Source organism: Ambystoma mexicanum, chromosome 8, assembly GCF_040938575.1.
Source record: "Ambystoma mexicanum isolate Mex_15411 chromosome 8, UKY_AmexF1_1, whole genome shotgun sequence".
Lineage (NCBI taxonomy): Eukaryota > Metazoa > Chordata > Amphibia > Caudata > Ambystomatidae > Ambystoma > Ambystoma mexicanum.
Window position 1 is genome coordinate 1,106,887,659 of NC_090929.1, and position 24,334 is coordinate 1,106,911,992.

Consider the following 24,334-nt stretch of genomic DNA (forward strand, 5'->3'; position numbering starts at 1 on the left):
ACTTACATCATTTGTCAGGAAAGTCTTCATTTTCTGGACCTGCCAGAAATGGAGAGTTGGTCCATGTGCTCCTCATTATGTCAAGTATGGGGAGAATGTCTACTTACCGATAGCATGGTAAACATAGACTTTATCTGCTTCAGCCGGTGTGATGTGGAGGACCACGTCGTGGGTTTCGAAGGCTGCTCGGGGACCCTTGGTAGTCACATACATCACAGACATATCCGCCAAGTCTAAGAAGGAAGAACAAAGGGTGATGGTCAAAGTCCTCCTGCAAAGATGGGTTACACACAAACACCACAAACTCGTAACAGACTGTTCTTTCACCCACATTTTCACGGACAACCCATGGTTGAATGTGGGAGAAACGCCATTACACACATTTTGTTTCCGTTTGGATTTTCATACATCCACTAGATACAACTTCTGGAACAAGTTGCTTGTTTGTCAGAAACCATTTCGGAATATCTTCGATCGCAGACAATAAATTGGAATTTCCCTAAAGCTTTTATCCGTATCAGAGAAATATCATGCAGCACCCAGAGGGTGAGCGTGAATAGAAATGATGGCTATGCAATTAGGGACAGACCGCTGCTCAGGGAAATGTTGCAGCGCTCCATGCAACAGGAATCATTCCTTCTATTTTTGCCCAGATGCTTTTCAAAACCACCCTGGCCAGCAACCATTTGCAGTGTATCAGGCTACAGCAACATGTTGGCATATTTGGGTGGCAGGACCAGACAGAACATCCAGCTGATGAGAGCCCAGAACCAACCCACTCTGACCTTCAAGCCGAAGGAGGGATTCCCTTTGATCAATCTTTCTTCTGAAAGCCATTTCTTCCCTCGGCTCTAGCTCCACCAGCCTTCTTCCCCCCCCCCCACCTTACAGTACCTGCCCCGCCCTGGGCTGCTACGTCCCAGCCTGTGAGTTCACAGATTCAGCCGATGATTCAGAAGCCACTAGCCACGCTCCCAGCAGGACATTTCTGAAAACGTGGGGCTGATGTAAAAAGCATTGGTATATCTCTGAAGCTCAACTGATGTTCCACACAGGGAGGCCTGTGTTTATAAAATATGCAGGTCATTTTATTCACAAAAGATCTACTTCACAACACCACAACAACAAAACAAACCACACAATCTCGCCCAACACAACGTAGTGGCCACCAACCGAAAAACACTCCTACGCTCAAAGACCGGTGTGTCTGAACTGAAGCTCCCAACAGCACTTCACAGCTCTCGTGCTCTTTTTCCCCGTTCAATCCTAAAATACCCCTGCACTCCTTGTATTACAGATCTGCCAGAGCGCCAAGAGACCACACAGGTGGCAAAAGTGCACAGTGTAAGAACCTTTGACATAACAAAAAGGTGAGCTGCACATTGCAAGTGAGCCTACCAGGTAAGGCAAAAATGCACAGAAAGCTCCAATCAATACGTATGTGCCAAATGCACATGTCCTTTATGTCTCCCATTTATTTATTGTTTTTATTTATTGGACATTTGTATGGCGCCTATACACAAGTGTTACCAGGCGCCACAAGACAAGTGGGGGGTCAGGGAACAAGGAAATAATAACAAAACAAAAGACTGTTATATTGGCCTTTTGGCAACCCTACAGTGCAAATGCTTCAGAAGGTGGTAAGTGCTGGGAGTGAGGGGGTAGAGGGAGAAGTGCAGGAGTGGGGCACCCCCAGGGAAGGGGGCAGGGAAGTGCTGGGGGGGCGAAGAAGGCAAGTGCCAGGGGAAAAAGCGGGAACGTGAGGATGAGTGTGGTGGGTAGGTTGGACCAAGTTGGGTTAGTCCGGGATAGGGAGCCCAAGAGTAAGTGCTGGCAAAGGATGCAGGGGGAATTGGTGGGATGTGGTCTGGCCTCTGTGCAACTCTGAAGGGACCAGACCCCAGTTGTAGCGGCAAAGTTAGAGTTAGCACAGGAGAGGGAAGAAAGAGGAGAAAAGGAAAGTCTTGAGAGGTTTCCGGAACTTTAGAAGATCCAGCTAAAGTCGGAGGGGGGAAGGAAGGCCATTCCAGAGGGATGAGCCAGCTGCAGAAAGGGATCTACCTCCCACTCTCTGCTGGGAGAAACTTTCGACTTGCAGAGAGTTGGAGCCAGAGGACCGAAGCACTCTGATCGGGAGGTTTTTAGGATGGGAAATTTGGATGTAAAGTGGTCGCAGGCCGCAGACGGCCTTGTGGATGATGCAGAGGGTCTTGAATTTGATCTTTGCGGTCACCGGGAGCCAGTGCAGAGATTTTAGGGCAGGAGAGATGTGGTCCCTGGGCTTGAGGGCAAGGATAAGTCTTGCTGTCCTGTTCTGGATTAGTTGGAGGGGGTGAAAGGAGGAAAGAGGCAGATTGAGGAAGAGGCTGTTCCAGTAGTCAAGCCTAGAGTGCTCTGGAGACCTTGAGCTTCTGGGGGAAGGTGAGGAAAGGTAGAATGGCCCTGAGAAGGTGGAGCTGAAAGTTGGCAAGGTTCGAGATTGGTGGAGAGAAAGAGAGAGAGGAGTGAAAGATGATCCAAAGTTGTTTGCCTCAGAGGTGGGTGAGGGGATGGGTCCCAAGGAGAGAGAGGGGGGGGTGGGGAGAAGGCATCCCAATGAGTAGGATCTCTGTCTTACTGGCACTAAGGCAGAGATCATTGGCAGAGCACCATGCCTGAATAGCAGTCAAGCAGTCAGGTATGAGGGAGGAGGAGTAGAAGATGGCAGCTTTAAGAGAGCTCCCTGTCATCTGCATAACACTGGAAATTAAGTGGTGATCAGGTAGGCCAGAGGGTCCAAGTAGATGTTGAAGAGTCATGGCGATAGAATGGAGCCCTGGGGGACGCCACAGGTAGAGTGTGGTGGAGGAGAGAAAGGGACCCATTTGCACTTGGGGGAGGAGGGGATGTCTGTTAGAAAGGACATAAGTAAGCCATACCAGTGCCCTGTGCATGATGCCGAGGGTATCACAGAGACTGTTTATGAGGATTGAGTGGTTGAGAGCGTCAAAGACAGAAGAGAGCTTGAGGAGGATCAGAACAGAGGGGGAGTTGGAATCCAGGCTGGAGAGTAGGTCTTCATGGGTGTTCAGGAGAGCAGTTTCCATTCCTCTGGCAGCCCTAAAACCAGACTGGTGATCATGGCAGCAGCCAGTCATTTCGGTGTGGAGGGTCAGTTGGGGGATGACAAGTTGTTCCTTGAGTTTGCTCAAGAAAGGGTGATGGAGATAGGGCGATAGTTAGCTTTGGATAGGTTGCTTGAAGGGCTCACGGAAGGAACCATTGGCAAATGAGTGGCTGCAGAGGTCAGCCAAGGCTGGAGTGAGAGAGGTGTTAAGTTCAAGCCTTGGAGTCAAAGTATGCGAGTGAAGCCGTTCATGGGTTTCATAAGTCTTTACTGGGTTAAGTCTACAGGTAAGTACATGAGGGTAATAAGGTAAAGTACATAGGCAGGGAGAGACATCCACCAGCCCCCTCTTCCATTCAGTGCCAGGTCCCAACTGTTTCTCTAGGAACACCCACAGCACAGTAGAACATTCATGTTAGTTCCAGTTCAAACATTCTAGATCAACACTCCAGTTATGACACAAGCACACATACCATGGACAGGGGCAGATCAAAACCTAACAAGAGGCAATGCTGTCCTTGATGGTTCTGGAGGAGCAGGGGGATCACCTGTTTGGAGGAGACTTTCATAGAGCGGACACCGCTAGAGATCTCATCTGGCGCAATGGGGGAGAAAGAGCAGAGTATGGCAGGGGGAGGGGGCCAAGGGAGGTGAGGGAGGGGGTGAAGGGGTGGGAAGGGGGAGCTTAAGACGGAGAGGACAGGATGTCCACATTTTTGGAGGAGAAATGGGAGGAGAAGTGCAGGGCAGAGGGCCTGGGAGGGGGAGGGGAAGAGGAGACTGCAGTAGGATTGGTAAGTTCCTTGCAGATTTTAAAGAGTTCAGCTGTGTTGTTGGTGTCTCCAGAGATACTGGCTTGGACATGAGTCGCCATCTTGGAGCAGATGGCCAGGCGGTATTGCCTTTGAAGTAGGCGGCAGGCCAGTTTGCCAAAGGATGAGCTAGATGCCATCAGATTTTTCTTTGAATTCTAGTATTGTATGTTTTTGACAATAACCAAGGCCCAGATTTGAAAAAGGCACGGGATGTGCCGGAACACGTATCATCATATGGGCTTTTCCACGGGAGTGGAATTCCATTAGCAATAAATTGGTTCAACACTGCGATTGTGGCGCAGCTTCTTTGTGAGAGATAGCCTCTATCCTCAGCTCAGGGTCACACCCATGAGATCAATAGGGAACTCAATGCTCCAAAAGTATTCTTCAAAGGGGTTCATTTTACAATGAAGGTATGCCAAGGGTATAGCTTGAACCGGATGCCAGAACTAGAGATAATCAAAGCAATCAAATAGGAGCACATCCATCATGCTTAGGGGCCATTGCCCATTACTCTGCACCTCTCATTCCCTGGACTTTGCCTCTTGGCAGTGAAATTGGAGCTACTCACAGTCCGAAGTGTTTCAAGTGTCCCCTCCACTTCGTTCTTCTCTTGGATGAGTGGTTACTTTGTTGTCACGTGGCTATTGGTCTCCCAAATAGGCAATTCCACCCTTCAGGGGATTGGAGGAACCAAGGACTCATTGTTCAGGTTCCTCAGATCTGGATGAAGCTGCACCAACCCTCCCTTGACCTGGGTATGGTGTGGCACAGGTACAACTAATATTTGGAGAGACTTCACCAATCTTTATATGCACCAGACTGGTATGTGTCCTATCAGGTGGGTGATATAGGGATAATTAGTGTACACATTTCAATCATGCACTAACGTTAGCTGCACCACTGACTTCTGTAGGTTGTGTGTACCATTTTAGAAATGATGGTAGTGTTGCAGCACGTATTAGCTGGGAGACTTGGCACTGATTTGAGGCTTTGGGGGCAATCTAGAGAGGGGTGATTTGGGTTTGGCATAGCAGTGTAGTGTAGGGTGCTAACAACCATTAACACTACGAATGACTAATCTTAATAGACTAATATTACTAATTATTGAGATGAGAGTGGGTTTGCTTAGGTCATAGTTCTACACTGCAGGATGGGGGTGCATGAGGACACACCAAAATGTTGGCGTAGAAAATAAATACAAAATTTGAAAGCTAAATTGCAGTGTGCTTTGTGGACTTGAGGTTCAGAGCGCAATGAAACAGCAAAATGTATTTTGCAAAAACAGCTCCTTTGTTTAAACAGGAAAGCATAGAGGATGCCAGGATGGTATGTAGCACATTTCATCCTGGCTGGAGAAAATTGCTCGATGAAGGTCATTGAAGAAGACGACCATAAGAACTGGAAAGTTACTGGTTGTTGGCTAAAGATGGGCACTGTTTGACTAGAAACATTATTCATGGCACCAAAGTATTGTGCAAGAATGGGTGGAAAAACAGTAAATGATCCATACAAAGATGTAGGAAAAGGGGGATGGGGTGAAGCAAAGAGGGCTTATAAGCCAGAGGAAGAGGAGTGTCAGGGCAGATCATAGATGGAGCGAAGAGAGAGAAGGGGATAGAGAAAAAACTGGAAGTAAAAGACATCACAGGAGTGCTGTCTCGGATGTACAGCGAAAGAGAGAATAGCTGCATAGAGAGGAGGGAGATGGGGCAGTAGACCTTGCTCTTTTCCTGCAAGTAGATGACTTTGGGAGTAGAGAGAAAAAGAGACTCCGGGAGACGAAAGCGGGTCCCTCGGAGCAGGCCGAATCGCTAGTCACTTGGCTGAAATTGGTGAGTTTGAGTGATAAAAAGAGAATACATTAATTAGGGCACCCCACAGCCTGATCAACAGAGTGCCAAACTAGTACAAACAAAAGAAAGGTGACACAAACACATTTGCTCTTAGGAAACTGTTTGCCCGTACGCAAATAATAACTTGCTGGAAAGGGAGTGTTTTGCGGCACTGCTAAAGTTTATCATTCAAACTTCCAAGGTTACATATAAAAGTATGCATATGTTCTGCCAAGTTCTCTAGGGAGTAACTCATTTTCCTGAAGGCGAAAGGGAAAACCATTGTTTGGGGTGGGAATGCCAAGCAAGATGATGGCAAAGTAACTGAAAATATAAATGCACTGACAAGATTGTGATAGCTGTATTTTCTGCTATGCTTTTCTTTCTATGTTTACACGTATCCAATGAACAAGCATTGTGATATTTCTCTGCATGTTTTTGCTCTAGTCAGCGGAAACATTATAAAGTGCCTCGGGCAGAATAATAGAATGTGTGTGTGTGTTTTATTATTGTGGGATCCATTTTATTTGGTGACCTGTATTACCAATGTGAAACCTTGGTGTGCCTGGCATTACACCAAATCTGGTATTTCCCCAAGCCAAGTAGCCCATATAAAAATATATATAATTGTGAGCTAGCTGCCCATACTTTAACAAACGAAAATCTGGGAAGCACATATTCTTGCACATAGCGAGAGTGTTCTAGGGATATTTCCCTAAATATTTTGATAGGGAATGCGGGCATATTTTGGCTAGGTGTATTTGCTGGCCATGACACCTTTCTAGCATGGTCATACTGTGTTGTGCTGGGTGCACTTTGAATCGTTCTTATTCTTTTGAATTACTCTAGTGGCATTGTGAGAAAGTAACAGTGATACATTGCAGATATGACAAATGGAAATAGCGGATATCTGCACATACGCAGAAACCAAGTTTTATGCGTTCACAACCTGGACATCTGAAACTATTATAAATTGGCGAGAGCGAATAGTGTCAGAGATAGGTGAAGAGTGTCCTGAGCAATTGTTTGCAGGAGGGACTGTTTTGCAGACATGTTTGAGACTTTTTCATTCTAAAGACCCGAATACTCAAACCGATTGTGTTATTCACTTTAGTGCGAAAGCATGGTTTGTTTTACATAGGCTCATTGAATTGAGAATGCAGGATAGTGAGAGAATTGCAGGTTTGTGAAGTGACTTGGAAACTGTGCGAGAACATGTTACAATTAGAAGAGTATTCAAAAGAGGGTGAATTTAGTGTACAATTACAGACCAGATATGACAATTGAAATGTGCAGTTGGCACAGAATGAGAGACAGATGGTGGAATGTGGAAGGGAAATTGATAATTTAAAGACTATTGCTTTTTCAGAGGTTCAGGCATTATGCAAACATAGTTGTCAATACTCTAAGGGCATACAGTCTTTGGAGGATGAGGTATTTAGGTTAATGTCTGAAGATGATAGAAAGTTGGAAGCAATCCATGATTACAAGTCACAGATATGAATGAGTTAATAGTTAAACTGAGAAAAGAGAATTCTGCATTTTATGGTGAAGTGCAAGAATTACATGCGCAGCTTAAAGAGATAAAATGATAACATTCTGGTGTCAGAAGCACAGAGCTGTTCTCAAATCCCTGTGGGCGCAGGACATTACTCTCACTGAGGCTGGATTCAGTCACAGCCTGGGAAATTTGCCAGCTGATGTTCACGCAGAGAGCTGACTATTCTCCAATGCTCGAGAACGGGCCAGCATACTCTGAGCAGGGCTAGAGTGGGGTCAAAATGAGGCATATTATAGCCCATTAAAAATCATGAACAATATTAAAAGTCTGATTAAACCTTTTAAGAAAGGTTAAGATGTTTCTATTGAAGAACATTTGCAGTCTGTTATTTAATTATTTCAGATTCTGGGCATCCATTAGGCCCAGTTTGGCAAATGTGTTCATCTCATGATGCAAATAAATTCTGCTAGCTTCACACGAAGTTAGAATGAACAAGAGAATTTATCATGGGATGAATTTGAGAGCGAGGTTAGGAAACAATTCTCTCCATATCGCTCCATCCAAGACAAAAAAGCAGGGTATTCCATGACAGCATAATTATATGAATCTCCACGGCAGTTCTTGCAAAACCTGAAAAGAGCTTTTTCACATTTTGACACCAGCTGTGACACAGACTCAGTAGAATTCAAGGCCATGTTTTTTTACGGCCTGAAAAAAAGAGTGGTCTGCCAGATAGCCTGTGAATTCACTCGAGACCGAAATTTGCAATGAATTCTCAAGAAGGTGACCAAAGTCTATGAGAGAATATCATATGAGGGTTGAAATAAGGAGTAAAAATAGCACAAACTTAAAGAATCTGACCCTGCAGTGTTAGAAATAAAATCTGGGAAAATGCCTTTGGAGACTGCTCAAATAAAGAAGGACATCACAAAACAGCCAGAGAGACACTTACATTAGTCCAAGGTATCTTGGGCATTCACCAAAGATGGGGTTTCGTTATGATATGATAGGGCCTACAAATACCCCAAATCAAATGTATAATGGGCCCTACCAGGCATTGAGGGCCCAGGGTAGGTGTAACCCTGCTACAATGGTATTTGTCAATCATACAGGGCCAATATTCATAGATAGGTTTATTGAAAATGGAAATCTGGAAATCAGCAAAGAGAGCAGTATCAACCAAATGCAAGACAAAATATAACCTATAGTTCTCACCCTTATGTGCATTCCTCCCCACAGGTAGACTATGGACAAAGGACGACCACTCCATGCTCTCCACCTCCTCTGTCCCAGGAATTCAGTGGCAACACCAACAAAAATCAGTGTCCTGAAAGGGGCTAAAAAAGGCCTGATCAATTTGAATTCTACCTGCACGGGTCTAGAACACAGAGGGATGAGTTTAGGGATCTGGAAAGATTCCAATGCTTAGAGGCACAAGTACAAGATGTTGGTTGAGCAGATAGGAAAACTGTATGCAGGAAGAAACTGCAGCTGAGTGAGAGTGCAGAATGTCATAAGGGTGACATTGCACAGGGTAGCAACAAATGACTACCCAGCCAGGCTTCCCACAATGAAAGTGCAAGCAACAATGATCCACCATTAAATGAACAAACTGAATTGCATAGCGATTTAAAACCAAGACAATAGTCAAATAATGATGACAAAGTGAATAAAAAGCCACACCCAAGAAGCGTTTGGTTTAATTTAGAATTTAACCAAACCATTCTGGTGTGTGAATATGGGAAAAGAGAAAACCCCAAACCAGCATAGGGTCAGGAAGTGATTAAAAAAGAACATACAGCATGAAATTAATGCAATAGTAGGCGAACACAGAAAAACAAATGAAATGGTCTCATTGCCTGAAAATTCGAATAATGATCATATATGCACAGAAATTAAAATGTTACAAAGGACATGTAGTCCACTGAGGAGTATTTCGAGCCACAGATGTTCCAAGAGGCAGAGTGGATTGGCATGGTACAAGAGACAGTTTCAAACACACAATTCTGATGTTCTGCCAAATACTGCGAATGAAAACACAAAAATGATGCTCCAGAGTGAAGGAAATCAAAATAATGGGGAACAAGCAGAAAAGGAATTGGGTGAGAATACAGGTGGCCCAGATATAAAATGGGGGGGAAATCAGTGACAAAGCTCCAAATGAATTCTCAGGACAGAAACAAACAGAGAAATTGAAAAAGAGATGAGCAAAAAGGGGGTTAAAAGGTCATTTCATATGCCACTTTGCTTAGCAAGAACCCAGGCGGGCCTTAAGAAAACAAGCCCTGAGATTAGCAACAAGTCACACTTCCTTTGCATACTTTAAGAATGTGAAGACAGGTGTTCCACCCCTGTTTCCATCGAAAGGAGAAATGTAATGTGTTTGAAATGGTGGACACAGGCGCACAGGCAACCGTGATGTCAGGGAATCTATTGGACAGCATATGTGAAGGGGGAGCCCCACAAGACATGCTGAAATTGAGACAAATTGATGGCCCTGTGCATAATTTCATTGGGGAAGAAATGCCAGTCGACGGTGCCATCAGGCTGTCTACTGGCATAGAGGTACCTCCCCATCAATAAGCCAGTCACCCTCTGCTGTAGTCCAATTCCAATATTTGAATCCACAAAACACAAATGATAATTTGCCAATACTGAAAAAACCTGCAGCGTTTGCATATACCTTACACTTTGTTAACATTTTGCTTACAAGATGAGCAGCCTCGCCGCTCCTCTCCTCTCCTCTCCGTTTGCAACAGCCTATTGGGAAATCTTCAGTTTCTCTTCTGGACCAGTTACGTCTTTGTTTACAGGGCCACCAAGTCAGTCCCCGATGGTGTGCATGTTGACAGCAAGCAACACACAGGCTCCAATTATTGGCACTCACATATTAAGTGATTTTGAGAACCAAAGTGTCTAGTTTTAGGACACAGTACTGGTGCACACTAATTGGAGACATATGGCCAGCTCAAAGAAGAGTAAAGAGTACTGTTATCTCTGCGAGGCTGTAGCAAACCTGCCCCCGGCCCCTGCACTCACACGAAGACCCCTGAGCTGCAGTACTGCTTCTCCCTTCAGCATGTGGGCTGCTGCAGCTCTCAGCCCCTTTAGTCTTCCTGCCCCTCCTCTTTGTACACACTTTGATCATTTTCCTTTGCTCCGTTCTTTTTAATTCCTCTTTCTATTTCTCCACTTTACTTTGCACTGCCTTTTTTTCTCTCTCTCTCTCTCTCTCTCTCTCTCTCTCTCTCTCTCTCTCTCTCTCTCCCCATTTTAGGGAGACTGAACAATGGCTCAATTGTGCCTCGGGCATCACTCAAACTGACGTGGCAATGGGAGGCTTTGCTTGTGCCATCATTTATTCTACAATACTGGCCAATGGGAGTTTGTGCCAGATGAGTAGCGATGGTGGCCCAGGGGAGGGGAGTGATTATGTTTGCACTGGTGAATATTCCACAGTGCCATTATACTCCACCACTGCATTTAACTACAAAAAACCAGAGTTTGGGGCAAGATGGCCACTATGTAAAACCAGCCTTTTCTGCAACTTCGCAAAATGTATGGCACCTCATCCCTAGGGTGAGCACCTGGACTACTTCTCCCCCCACACCTCAGTTCAAGCGTTGTTATGTTATCTTGCATTTGTATTCCACCTCCTGCCATAGCTTATGGTGTCAAAGCGCATTTGCCCGTCAGAGGCAAAGGAGGAGTATGATGGGTCATTTATTAGTGATAGGAAGGAGCAACGACGGGTAGATAGTTAGGATGAGGATGATGGATGGATAAGATGCTCAGGAAGGCATGAGAAGGAAAAGATGGAGGAGCCATATGAACAACTGGAGCGAATTTATTATGGAACTCAACTGTATTCTGTGGGGTGCGGTGCCAAAAGGAGCGAGCGGGAGAAGAGGTGTTTGCTGCGGCAAGGGAGAAGATCTGGAATTGAATCACTGCCTAGTGAGACTTGGCATGTTGAAGGCATGCCCCAGAAAACAGACTGCAAAACCCTTCTGCTTATTTCCTGAGCGCCCAACATTTGGGAGGGGTTGTATGTTAGAAATGCGAACTTACCAAGTTTGCAAAGGCTGCCTGAAAAGTGTGCTGAGAACTCTCCTTCTTTGGTTTCCTCATTAGTTTGGGCAGCGCCACATATATGCCGAAACTATTGTGTAGAGGAGGAGCCAAGTACCCCCACTCCAACTGCCCCGCCTACGGTACCTGAAACGTATGAACTAAAGTATGCGACATATAGTGAACAGTTAAACCAGCAAAGAGAAGAGCGTGGGCTCTGTGCATACCCATAAGAATACCTATACCTAAGAGAATATGGGAGGTAAAGTACCCATTGAGGAAACCATACTTCCATTCAAGACAATATGATGGCCATTTGAACGAGATTCCTGAAGAAGCCAAGAAACTTAATGACAACGATGAATGGTGACGTCATACAAAGGTGAATCAACACCCATATAGAAAGATAACCGGACCAGAGAGGCAGACGATTTATAAAGAACAAAGTACTACCAAGAATAAGTGACATCTTGGGATCAAGATAAAGAGACTTATGCCACAAACCTGATGAGATACTTAGTTTAAACGTGTACAGATTCAATGAAACGCAAGCAGCAAAGCAATCATGAAGCTAGCCACATGCTTTTAAATAGATTAGACTGCGGCAAGCGCCAACATATACATATATACCTCAATAGATACATATGGACAAATAAAGAATAAATGTTTCTGCTACGTATATAAGCAGTATTGAACAAAACAGAAGGCCTCGTTTCAGTGTCGCAGTTGAGAAAAGCCAATGAATTAAACAGAATAAAAGTGCAGCTAAGGAGTTCACTGAGCCAAGAAAGCCGAGGTCTTTTCAAACTGGAGTTGGCTGACACAATACAATTAATGTGAGAGAACAGAAGCTCCTGTTCAGAGAGGTAAGCAAAAACAAAAGAGGTCAGAGGACTATTGAGAATAAAATCAAATACACGAAAAGGCTAAATTTTGTGGTGTCCAGTCACGTGATGGAAGAAAGTTGGACGAGCAAAGTGATCACACCTAAGCACGTAAACCGGCTAGTATCCATACTCCTTAAACATTCTCAGAGAACAGTACAAACTCAAGGCCAACTTCAAAGTATTAATTGACACTGGACCATTGAGGTGATGGATGATATTTTAATTGGCGGGAAGCTGGTATCAAGACAAGCTTATCCGCACCTGGTTGTTCAGTCTGCTTGCTGCTAACGTAGGTAGGAAAACTACTGATGGGGGATAGAGCCAACCAATTCAAGGGGACCACATAGTTGGTGGTCCTATAGTATGTGTAGCCAATGGGACGTCGTATATTTAGTGACGTTCATAGTGGCCATTTTGAAGGGAGGGCTTAGTTGCCCCACCTGATGTTAACTATCAAATTACCTCTTTCCATTACTCCATACAGATATAGAACCTATGCTTAGTTATTCACTTAGAACCAATCCCACTTCCCCGATAGGTTTTAGTAGTTTGCCACGTAAGATGACGTTGGTAATGACACAGGTCAGCATATCAGTGATGACCACTTTTGGGTACAAAAGCCCAACTTTTTAATGAAGTAGAGTCAGAGTATCGAGCAATTGCTGATGTTCGTTGTACTCCCAGTTTTACGATACTTGACATTAAAACAGACAAACTTTGCCTGTGTCATCTTGATTATTGATGTATGAATAAAATCTGCATCCCCAGGGTACCGCTAATCATCTTAAAGGGCTGGAATCCTCCAGTTCACTTGCATTAGAGTACAGACATGGAGAAATGGCATACGACGAGGGACATAAAACTTGTGGGTGGTGTTTGGTTGTTTACCCTCCCATGGACTGCCCATGGTCATGCTAATCCTTATGAGCATTCTCACCCAGTTCCTGCCCCTCCCTGCCCGAAATACCTTCTCTTGGGAACTCTCTGTGCTCACTTTAATTGAGCCTTCTCATCAAACTTTGCACTTGAAGGGCCTGCCAGTGTCTTTGCAAAGCAGTCTTCCGAGAGTTAATGACTTAATTGGAGCAGTTAACCCCTACTGGTGTAATAGAACTCTTAACCAGGTCTGCTTGCAGCCACTTGATTTATAAGCACTATGCATGTCATTCAATGAAGTCCTGTTAAAAACAAGCATTGGCAAAGTCAACAGTTGTGACTTGTGTCTAAGTATTAGGCATCTGCTAGGCACTGATACTGGATGCCCAAGTACTTGCACCCTTTTGCACCTGCTACCATCAATGGGCAGGTTATACCACTATGGCAGTGCCGGGCAAGTCTTTCTGATGCCTACACAAAAGCCCAAACTGTTGGCATTGCCAATGCCAGTTATTGTGATGGCTACCAAAAGCTTAGGCGTGTACTTTTGTGCAAAGTGCTTAACGACACAAAGGACCTGCCTAGCCGTGGTCATTCTTTTGAATCTTTCACAATGTCATGGTGAGCTAAGGCAGAAACCATGCCCAAGAAAACAGAGCGTGCAAAGCCATAGAGGAGAAAGCTGGAAGCAAACATGGGCACACTTAGCAGAACGTCCAGTCCAGCCTTCCTGGAGGTTCCAAGTCCTGCTAAGACTCAATGTTTGTATTGGTGTGTGAGGCAGGAATCCGCTTTGGGAGTTTATAAATCAAGCCTTCGACTAGCCTGCTTACCCTGGGCTGCAATTACTGTGTCCTGTTAACAGAGGGCATCATACGAACGTTACGTTAAAATAAGAGTCTATGCTCTAGTTAACAGATTACATTTCCCAAGTCTACCCTTCTAGGGGGTTTTTGTGCGTGTTTAGGGCTTGCTACCTGCTGTCTTATGGCTGCTTCAAAGCAAAACATTATAATGAAACCTCAACATATTCTAGCATGACCTATCCATCTAGTATAAAAAGAAACTGACAACATATTCTCCCCTCCTCCCCCAAAAGGAGTGAATGAGTACATACAGTAGCACTGAGTAGATTCTAGCTAACGCGCATTTAGCTTTGAGAAAAGAACACTTTGATCACTGGAGAACAAGACATTACAGAACATGTCCCTACAGCTCACAGCATGCCATGGCGTAGCATAACATAACACAGTGCAGCATACAGAACCTAAATGGCTGAAGCCCTTCAAAACAGGGCAGGGCATAGATAATATAGCTCAGTGGAGGTGCAGGCGCGTGCGCACACACAGACACACACACATTTTCTCTCTCTCTCTCTCTCTCTCTCTATATCGAAACCCACATATTGAAAGTTCCTGGGTCCGATACATCTGCCTGTGCGCATTGTGTACTGTACCTGCGGTATTGAACGTGTCCTGGCCACCTGAGCAGATGCACTTCTCCTCTCGATCACAGTTCACGAGCAGGATGGCACCCTGCCCTTTACTCCCCCATGTCCATGATGCCTGTGGAGAGAGGGAAAAATGAAGTCTCATTTCTCTATGCTCACGACTGATTCGAGCAGTTTAATAAGAGTCCTGAACTTCCAAAATCAAACCATTTTCTCTTGTCAGGTTAATGGTCAAATCTCAGTTGTATCCCCGGTCTTTGCCCCTGTACGTCCTCTGCATCGTTCGCAAAAAGTTGCAGAGTCTTTGTCTGATTTCCCTTGCATTGCATAAAGACTACCTGTGATTTAGTTTCATCTCCCCTTTTGGGTGGCCTTGCACAACTCCTCTTTTTCTGTACCTTTAGTTAATAAGCCACGTGTATCAAGCATTTGAACCACAGAGCAATATATTAACACCTTGATAAAGCAATGCAGAATATGAGGCATTAGGCGGGTATCGCAGAAAGGGCTTGGTATGCAGACTCTAAACAGAAACATGAATACAGATTTGGGTTCTAAGTTCTTATAATGCCAGGTTATTTTTCAGAAATTTTGGCTGAAAACCTTTGGCCAAAAAAACTAATTGAAATTTTGTTCATATTTGGGGGTCCCCTCCCAACCCCCTTTCCCTATTATCTAGTCCCTATTCCCCACACCCCCGTACCCCTTATATCAGCTTAGACCCCCCCCCCATATTTTTTATGTGTTTTTTCAGCCGAAAATGTTCGGCAAAAAACTCAGCGAAAAAAGCCTGCCGATTTTACAACGTCATACCACAGATTTGTATCAGAGTGTTAACATATTCAGTGCAATGGGTGATATTGGGGAATAAGCACTGGGGAACAGGCACTGGCTTAACAATCGTGGACTTAAAGAACCACAGAGCAACATTCGTACATGTTTTTTTCTTCCATAAACAGTTCTAATCTTCCACCTCACTGACCCATCTATTTTAGGCAGGATTCATCTCTGATGCACACTGCACACAGCCTTCCAATTGGCTGAGTCTCATTTCCCCGCCGGTGCATCCTCAGATTTCAACTAGGGTAGAAACAGGCCCATCTCGTTCTGCATGCCGGCAGAGGTGTGCCCCGAGGAGGGGAGTGTGGCATAGGCGCCCTTTCAAGCACATGGGAGAGGATGAAGGAGTGACCGACAACCACCTGCACCCGTGACTAATTGGGCCTCAAGGTGTGAACCTGGTGTCTGCTTCATCAACTGGGTGAACGCCTCTTCAACAGATTGGCCCATAAATGAACCGAGAACCAGGGTTTCGACCTTCTCCCTACTCTTTGGATGTGCTCATTAAAAAGTACATGTTAGACCGGTGTAGTTTATTAGTTATTGTGTATCACTTGCTTTTACTTATTATGTGTTGCTTGTATTTTTCCCTGCTGTTTTCAGCGTACTACGTTCATTCATCGGCAGGTTTTTTTTGTTGCTGAGTTTTTTGCTGCCGACTTCTGGCATATAAAAAAAACACTGAAAATATTGGCGGGTGGGTAAAGGGATATAAGAGGTAGGGGATGTGGGGAATAGCTAGTAAATAACTTGTAAGGAGAGGGCTGGTGGGAACCCACACACTTTAAAAACAGGTGGTGAGCTTTTTTTTTTTTTTTTTAGCCAACATTGGCTGCAAAAAACTCAGCAAAAACAAACTGCTGATAAAATGGGCCAGGTTTTCAGTACATGTTGTTCTTGCTAGGTTTATGTTTTCTTCTTTTTACTGACTCTCGCTGATACATTTCTGTTATTACCATTGAAGTGCTATGTGTCCCAGAATGCATGGGGCATAATGCCATTTATTACACACATGCTGCGCTTCTAAAAGACACTTCCTTCGCCTTATTCAAAAGCGTTGTTGGCTGAATCTGCCGTCCACTTTCTGCCATTGATACCCGAGAGAGTGTCAACTGCCGAGAGCTAAAATTGGGCACATCAAGCCTACAGTACTCGGTGGAAGGGCACAGCCACTTTATCTCGGGTTTTGACCTGCCCCACTCTTTCTTTGGCTGCTGTGTACATTAAACATCAGGAGAAGCTCAAAGCAGCCCCTCTAGATGTTTTTTTGTGTCTGGGTGTATTTATTATTTATTGTTTGCATTTATTCCTCATTTTTTAGCACACCTTTCTATTAAGAATGTTTATTTCATGCGTCTATAAGATACAATTTGTAGATGCTTTTCGGTTTTTACCTTTGAAGGACCACCTGTCCCGGAATGCATGCAGCCTGTTGGTATGTACTTATCTTAATCGCATTTGTAAAGCGCAATGTGGGCCCAAAGGCTTCTTGGCGCTAAGCTAAGTGTTAGGAAAGATTTCGTAATTGTAGGTAATTTTCCTTCCATGTGGCAACCCCTAAACTTTTTGCTGTTGTTTTTCACCTTGTTCTTGACTTTGCCAGAGAAGTGCAGCCTTCTGCCGCACTCCTCTGGGCTTTCGCTCCTTTTCTTATGGGGAAATTGACATGCCCTTAAGACAGTCAGTACCGGGGAACGCTGTTTCCCGTAGTTTCTTTTATCATGTTGCGGCTTTAGTGCAACATGACACAAGAGGGCACTGTAAGCTAAGTTACAGCTCTCTTGGGTCTCTAGCCTTCTACAGGCCCTAGATACTCGTTTAGGATTGTATTTGATTGGTGCAAGTCATTCAGGGATTGGAATGGTGGCAGCGATCGTTTTGTGTATTTTGAGCTCCTTTTGGCGTTCTGCGCGCATTTTTCGCGCTGAACCCAAAATGGTGGCCTGGCTCCCAAAATGGCCAGACCACGAGGCTCCGTTGTCCTGTCCACTGACCGTCTTGCTCCCTTCACCTTCCCCAGGTCGAGCGACCCGGGGCCTTCCTTATTTGGGCATGTACTTTCCCGCGAAACACGGATGCTTTCGCGGGCTTCTACATGTCTTTTGTGTGCCTCCAGGGTGTGGGCTGGGATGTCTGGTCCCAATACACATCCTGGGTGCCAGAGAGTCTAGGGTGGTGTGAATGCCTGGGACCACCGTGGTCCGTGATTGGTCCACGAATGGTGTGTGTGTTGATGAGCGGATCTCCCATTGGCTCCCCTGCGTTTTGGCGCGAAGGGAACCGTGGATAAGAGGGGGCTGGAAACACCACTACCATGTCGATCTCCTGAGTTCTCACGAACGAAGGAATACAGGAGCCAAGTATCCTGCAACCAAGAGGCTGGACCGAGGAATCGCTGGTGACCCGCTGAAGGACTCCTCCTTTGCACTGCTGTCGTCCTGTGACACCCTTTCCTCCTTTGATCGAACCAGAAGGCCTGTACTGGTGCTTCGACCTTTGGAATAGCAGGAACAGCTATTCTCGGCGACTTCATCATCTCCTGCCAGTAAGCCTTCGGAAGCGTCTCTGGGCCATCCAGTTGACTGACCAGCTTACACGGGAGTCCTGCTCTGTAACCGCCGCCAGGTTGTGTTGTATTTCGAGTCCTGGTCACTCTCACACGCTTCGTACACTTGGCGTTCCCAAGTCTGAAGTGAGTAGTGTACATTTGGCTCAGATACACACGGCCGCTCCGTTGCCCTGCGGTGGTGACAAACCTGTGCAGGTTTCTTCGATTGGGGCGTCTTTTTTCTCTACACGACGACGAGGCGTTCCCGGCTCTTCTGAACCTGCCAGCTGCTGAAACTAACGTGGAGAAGCCTGGGTCTGCTTGCATCGGGGACCGGTGAGTAGTTTAGCTAGGATCTGGTCGCCCTCCTGCAGTAGCCCATTGCTTTTCCCCGCTGTGTAAAAACAGCACCCTTTTGTCCGTACTCGCGCTCTGCTTCTGCTCACTGTGGAGGCTGTGCTTGAGGCGCGGAACCTGTTCTTCTTCTGTTGTGCACTAACCCGAACTGCCTGACTTCCTCCGAAGAGCTTCTCCTTTTGCCCGTTGGCACCAGCGTGTGCAGGTACTTTGAGCACAAGGCTCCACTCTTCGCAGGGCTCGGACTTCCATCTAGTTAGGTGCCTCTGAAGGCGAACTGAGTCTAAAGCATTATCGCACTGCCTGTTTTCCTTCCCTTGCAGGTGGACTACACATTTCGTGCCTCTAATGCTTGCGACTGTCGTATTTGTATATATATTGTGTTGATATGGTATGTTTTGGCTTAGTATTGTGATATTCTGATTTTCTCGCTACGGTCATTATTTTAAAGGCCTTAAAATAAATGTGTATATATTTTTGATATAACAACTGTTTGGAGTAGTTTGTAAGCGCTCTTGCTTTGTGTGCTCATTGCGGGCTTTCAGTCACCCTCACCCCTCTTGAGACCTAGTCTTGACCGCCGCGATCGCTACCTTGATTGGTCTGGCTCGTCCAGAGGTTACCCTGTTCCAAGTAATTAGGTTGGCCTTCTGAACTTCTGCGCCGCCAGGACAGAGTTCAGAAATCCGTCTTAACACTAAGAAGTGAGGTCGACCAAAAAGCAGCAAGACTAAAAGAGAAAAGTCTTCAGTCAGTGCCTGACGAAATAACAAATGAAACTCTGAGCCTGATTCATGGAATTATTTGCGTGAAAAACGCAGATTTGAGCGCCTGTCTGCCCGAAAATCCCTGTTTGAAGTAGGAGGATTTTCGGGCAGAATGGTGCGCAAATCTGCGTTTTTCATGCAAATAATTCCATGAATCAGGCAGTATATGTTCCGTAAGTAAAACGGGAGAAAATTCCAGGCCTTAGATGCCGCCACTGACAACGCACGCCCGCCCACTCGAACAAGCCTGACCCCGAAGGGTTGGTGGGGGGCTGGATGCTCATCAGTGCTTGCGAGCGAGCGAAGTGGCCTGGCAGGTTTATAGATACTAAACTTTGCAAGAAGAAAATTCCGCTCCTGATTTATAGACAGCTTTATGCACCGGGCCTAGCGATTTAAATGTGTGAATGTACTACCCACACGACATGCAGCCTGGGCTTGGCTGCTCAACTTCCAGGAGGCAGCACTCTCCCAGAACCAGCTTAATCAGAAGCACAGTTCAGCTGAAGCCTCCCTCCCCTGCCTGAACTGCCTTCCCACACCCATTCACACCGTCCTAACAGAATGCTATGCATCGAGTTATATGGTAACGTTCTTGTGTCATCAGGGGTACTTTGCGCCCTGGGTGGAAAGGCAGTTCGATGTGCATGAATCCTCAAGGTGACTCGCTGTTTCACCGTGGTGGCACTTCAAACAGAAAACATGAAGGCATTTGCATGAGGTCACTTCTGCTGACCCAGAGACAGCCTGTGCAGCCTGTAGAATTGAGGGGGTGACTGGCAGGAGCACTTTGCCGATTCACTTCTGAACCTATTCGCCAATGCCTGATCTGACCCAACTACACCGATCCCTAAATGGAGAGCAACAATTTCTAAGACGACCATACCACACAAACGGCTCCGTCGAGAACACAGATTTGGGACATCCGAAGCCACCCATGAAACAGAAGAGACCCTAGAAGGCGAAGGAAATTAGGAGTACAAAGGCCAAGAAAACCCAAGACACATAAGCAAAAATTAAGTTCCTATTGATGAGCCCTTATAAGTTTCGGCACTTTGTAATTCCCTTACTTTTCCCATCAGTATTAATAATAAATAATAGTAATTTTGTATTTATATAGCGCTACGAACCCTCAGGTATCTGAGCGCTGCTTATTATTACCCACGGTGTGTGGTGCTCATTTATCGACCTCGGAAGGATGAAAGGCTGAAAGGCTGAGTTTGGCCCCGCCGGGATTCAAACCTGTTGCTAGCTCTGCACGGATGTGACAGCGAGCGCTCTACTCGCTGAGCCACTTGACCGGCCATCTGAACGATTTGAATCTGTAGGGGAGTACTTTACCAGTCTGCTTTCCTTTACAGCCCTTCCCATTAGAAGTGTCTCGTTCACTCTCTGTCAGCATTGGGAGGGCCCCATACTGTATGGCTCTACAGTAGTGGCTTGTGCGTCTTGGGATTATGGCCACAGCCCCTTCTGTCCAAGTGCCTCATTCATTTGTAAGAGCCCAAGACATTAACATTCTGTATATTTTATCATTGGCGCCAACACCTCTCTGGAAGTGCTGGTTATGGCTGTGGATGCCACAAGCGAGTAGGAGACAGCCCAGGGGCGAACAAACAGGGGTGGACTGGCCTAACTCTGTACATTTCCCGGTAGCCCTGTGCACCATGGTCCTCTTGTATAGGTATTCCCAAATGTTCTCACAGGGAAAATGCTGGGCTTTCACAAAATATGTAATATGGGGCCCCTTGGAAATGATTTCCAATGCCTCTTTCGGTTCCCAGTCCACCCCGGCTAACCAACCTGCCTATGATAAAACAGCAGAGAGGGGAAAAGAAGGGCGGTAGCTTTCGTAGAATGAATCCTGCTGATGGAGCTGGTAGACGGTCAACGTCCCGCAAAAACGACACAGACCGGCACGGATTCTCAAGTACTCTGTGATCCTGAATGCAGACCATTCACTCAGTTGCGAATCCAGAGAGGCTAGTTGCGTCTCTTAAGTAACAATCTATACCTGTAAAGGAAGGGCCAAAGCAGCAAAAGCTCTATAATATACTGTTTAAGAACACTCCCAGACTCACGACCATGACTTCTATATTCCAAGACTTGTGCCCAGGTACACACAAATGGCACTGCAGGTCATCTTGGTGCTGCCACCCCTGCAATCCTTTATCAACCACTGCACCTTCCATTCTCTCAGACATCCTGCCCTCCTGACCGACTGTTGCCCCTACTCATGACACCACACATTTCCAGCCTCACAACATCAATCCCATTGACTACGCTGGCCATGGCAGCTTCACCCACAGAACCGCAAACCTGTCTACTCAACATCGGCACCCTAGCAACACTTGTGGGGGCTTGAAATACTTAACTGATTGCGCCCCATGATAGCATGGATCAAGACCCCTGCCTGGTGGTTCTAAGGGAAAACAGCATGGGGGCCTAGCTACCCGACTACCGATTGCGTGCCATTTCGCCAGAAGATACGCAAACCATCATTACCATTTGCCTGCCTTAGTGGTTCAAGTGGTTCTATGTGAAAAGAGCAAATTTTAAAGGTCTCAAGAGAAAAAGATCGATTTGGATTTACAATAATCGATTTTCGATTGATCGTAAAACAAGCATTGTAAAGGTCTTTTTGTCTTTAGAGCTTTAAAAAAAATGTGTTTTCTATATTCATGGTGTTCACCGCCTACCCCCGCCCTCAAATCCCCCATTGTTCAAGTACCTGGTCTTGTTTGAACAGTATCAAGAATAGAAGAAACCGGTTTATATTGGGCAAGATTAGGAAATTTGAACCCGTAGGCCCTTGAAGGCCTTTAAGGGAGGTAGCGCTTTCTGGGATGGATGGGGATGCAGATTTTACTCTGACACCAATAATCAGACCGGCTCAGAAGATGGCAAATATTTAGCTGCTTTATTAACAAGTATCTAAAACAGGGAGTACAACAAGCATCAACGGACGCCGCACAAGCATTCTCAATGTTTCACATGACAAAACATATTTATAATATTTGTCATGCATGACATCATACTACGTGACAAAATAAGAAAACCTACTCAGAGTTGTGAAAGGCTTAAGGGGAACATCTTAGTATACTTTCTATGGGGGGATAGGACTACGATTGCATCTCTAAGGTTAGGTGGACAGCTGTGCCTACCCCTAATTCATGTCATCTTCAGTGTCATAAAATACACAACATTTCATTGGCTTTCAAACTATATGGCTCTTCACTGTGGCCCTCTATGATTGGTTGGTATGCGTGAACCCTTCTCGAATATTCCACTCGCTAGCAGCACGCAAGATGGTACCCCAGGTGCTCGAGGGTTGGACTTGACCATGCCTCCCAACCCAATTAGCCCAACATCCATCATCACTCCTACTCTCTGTCATTCGTATTAGTCTTTCAAGTCGGCCTTGCAAGTATCACTGTGCTAGAGAATAGAAGGGAGTGTGAGAATGGTGTTTTCTTCTGGGCTTGGTGTAGCTCGCCCAAAGTCTATTTTCATCTTGACCATGCGACAGGACCCATGTTTTGAGCTCCTTCTTCGCATTTAACACTATTAAATTAATAAAACCTGGCACTTCTGGCGTTTGTCCATTACACCTCGCAGGAGCTCGTCTCGCATCTCACGTTCTTCGCTTCTTCTCAAATAGATAAGCAGTTTCTTGGCTGCCCCAACCCTTGACACCGGGCCAGACAACTTTTCTTGAATCTTCCTTCGCCGTCCGCTGTTTTCTTAAACTACGTCACACTTTCAGCCCTTCTGTTCACGGGGTCCTAGTTTGCGAAAATGTGTCGTGGAACATCCAGATTCTATACACACTTATACGTATAGCCAGCCTCATGATTACTTAATCTACTTGCGTTTCAGCATCTGCACAATTATAAAACAGCTTGCATTTTCTTCAGTGCTCTCAGCACGTTCAATCTTCATTTTGCTCATGAAATGTTGCTCAATTGTTTACTTCGCCATCAGATTCTATAAGGACTACATGCTCTCTTTATTGGCATCTCTTCTGGGTGCATCATTTCTGCTTCATGTGTCATCACCAGTCTTCTCTTTCATTCATCTTCACACTTCTTCCGGGACCTCCTTTAAAAGACTGCAATTTTTCTGCAGGTACATCAAATACGGTTTTCTCAATGGATACCTTGTTTCGAAGACTCTTCGTGGTATAGGGACCATTATTGGCATTGTGCATGTCGCTATTTCCAGGTTTCGAACATATAGGCAAAATGGGGGCAGGATTCCGGTAGAGGCACTTGGCTCCTCCTCTACAAGTTCTTGCTGTCCCTGGATCACGTTTCACCCATATATGCAGCCACACTCACCTGCTGTCCCCCTTTAGTCAGACAAGTGTCTCTCACATCCACCTTGGGCTAACATACTAAGATTCTTCCTGCTCTCACCTTTGAGGGTAAGAACCTCAGGGTCATCTTGGACTCCACGCTCTCCTTTTCTCCTCACATCTCCGATGTCTCTAAGAACTCACACTACCAACTGCAGCTCCTCAGAGGTATTCTTCCTTTCTTCCCCTTCCCTCCAAAAGCTCACCGTCTCCAGAGCTCTGGTTCCCTCTAGGCTGGACTACTGCAACAGCCTCTTTCTAAATCTGCCAGCTTCTCCTCTCCACCCTCTGAAACTCATCCAGAACAGGACGGAGACTTATTCTTGGCATCAAGCACAGAGATCGTATCTGTCCAGCACTGCAATCTCTGCAATGGCTCCCTGTGGCTGCAAAGATCAAGTTCAAGATCCTCTGCATTGTCCACAAGGATTTCTGGGGCCTGGGGCCTCAATACCTCGAACTCTCTCTTCATAGATATCTTCCTACTTGAGCTCTTCCCTCCTCCGTCTCCAACTCCCTCACGGTCAGTCGCTTCTCCAAGTAACAAGTTGGTGGTAGATTTCCTTCAGCTGGGGCCTCCGTCTGGAACAGCATCCCTGCCTCTCTGAAACTTGAGGAGAACCATCTCTGGTTCCGGAAGCAAATCAAGACTTTCCTCTTTGCTTCTGCCTTATCTCCCTCTCCCCTGCTGAATTCCTGGCTGAAACAAACTGCACTTGTAACCTGGCTACCCTCTGACCTGGGCCCAGGTCCCCTCCCCACCAGTTGCACACCTGCAAAGCCCTCCTGGCACCCTTGCACTTTGGTCTTTATCTGTAACCATACTGTCCCCCTACCAGCACTTTGGACATCTGCTGTCTGCACTTGCACTTGCCACCAGCTGGCAGCACTTCTTTATTGTTTGACCCCATGTACTGCACTGCA

The 24,334-nt window shown here is 45.8% G+C and overlaps 1 protein-coding gene across 2 annotated transcripts in view; it reads right to left on the reverse strand.

Moving 5' to 3' along the window:
- The window catches only part of LOC138472786 (protein-arginine deiminase type-3-like), a 543,016-nt gene that overhangs the window by 169,266 nt on the left and 349,416 nt on the right, over window positions 1-24,334 (reverse strand). For both annotated transcript variants that reach the window (XM_069611133.1, XM_069611132.1), the window contains exons 5-6: window positions 14,548-14,656; window positions 108-233 (exon numbers count right to left, since the gene is read on the reverse strand). In XM_069611133.1, the coding sequence (XP_069467234.1) occupies window positions 108-233; window positions 14,548-14,656 (235 nt within the window). The remainder of the gene's footprint in view (window positions 1-107; window positions 234-14,547; window positions 14,657-24,334) is intronic.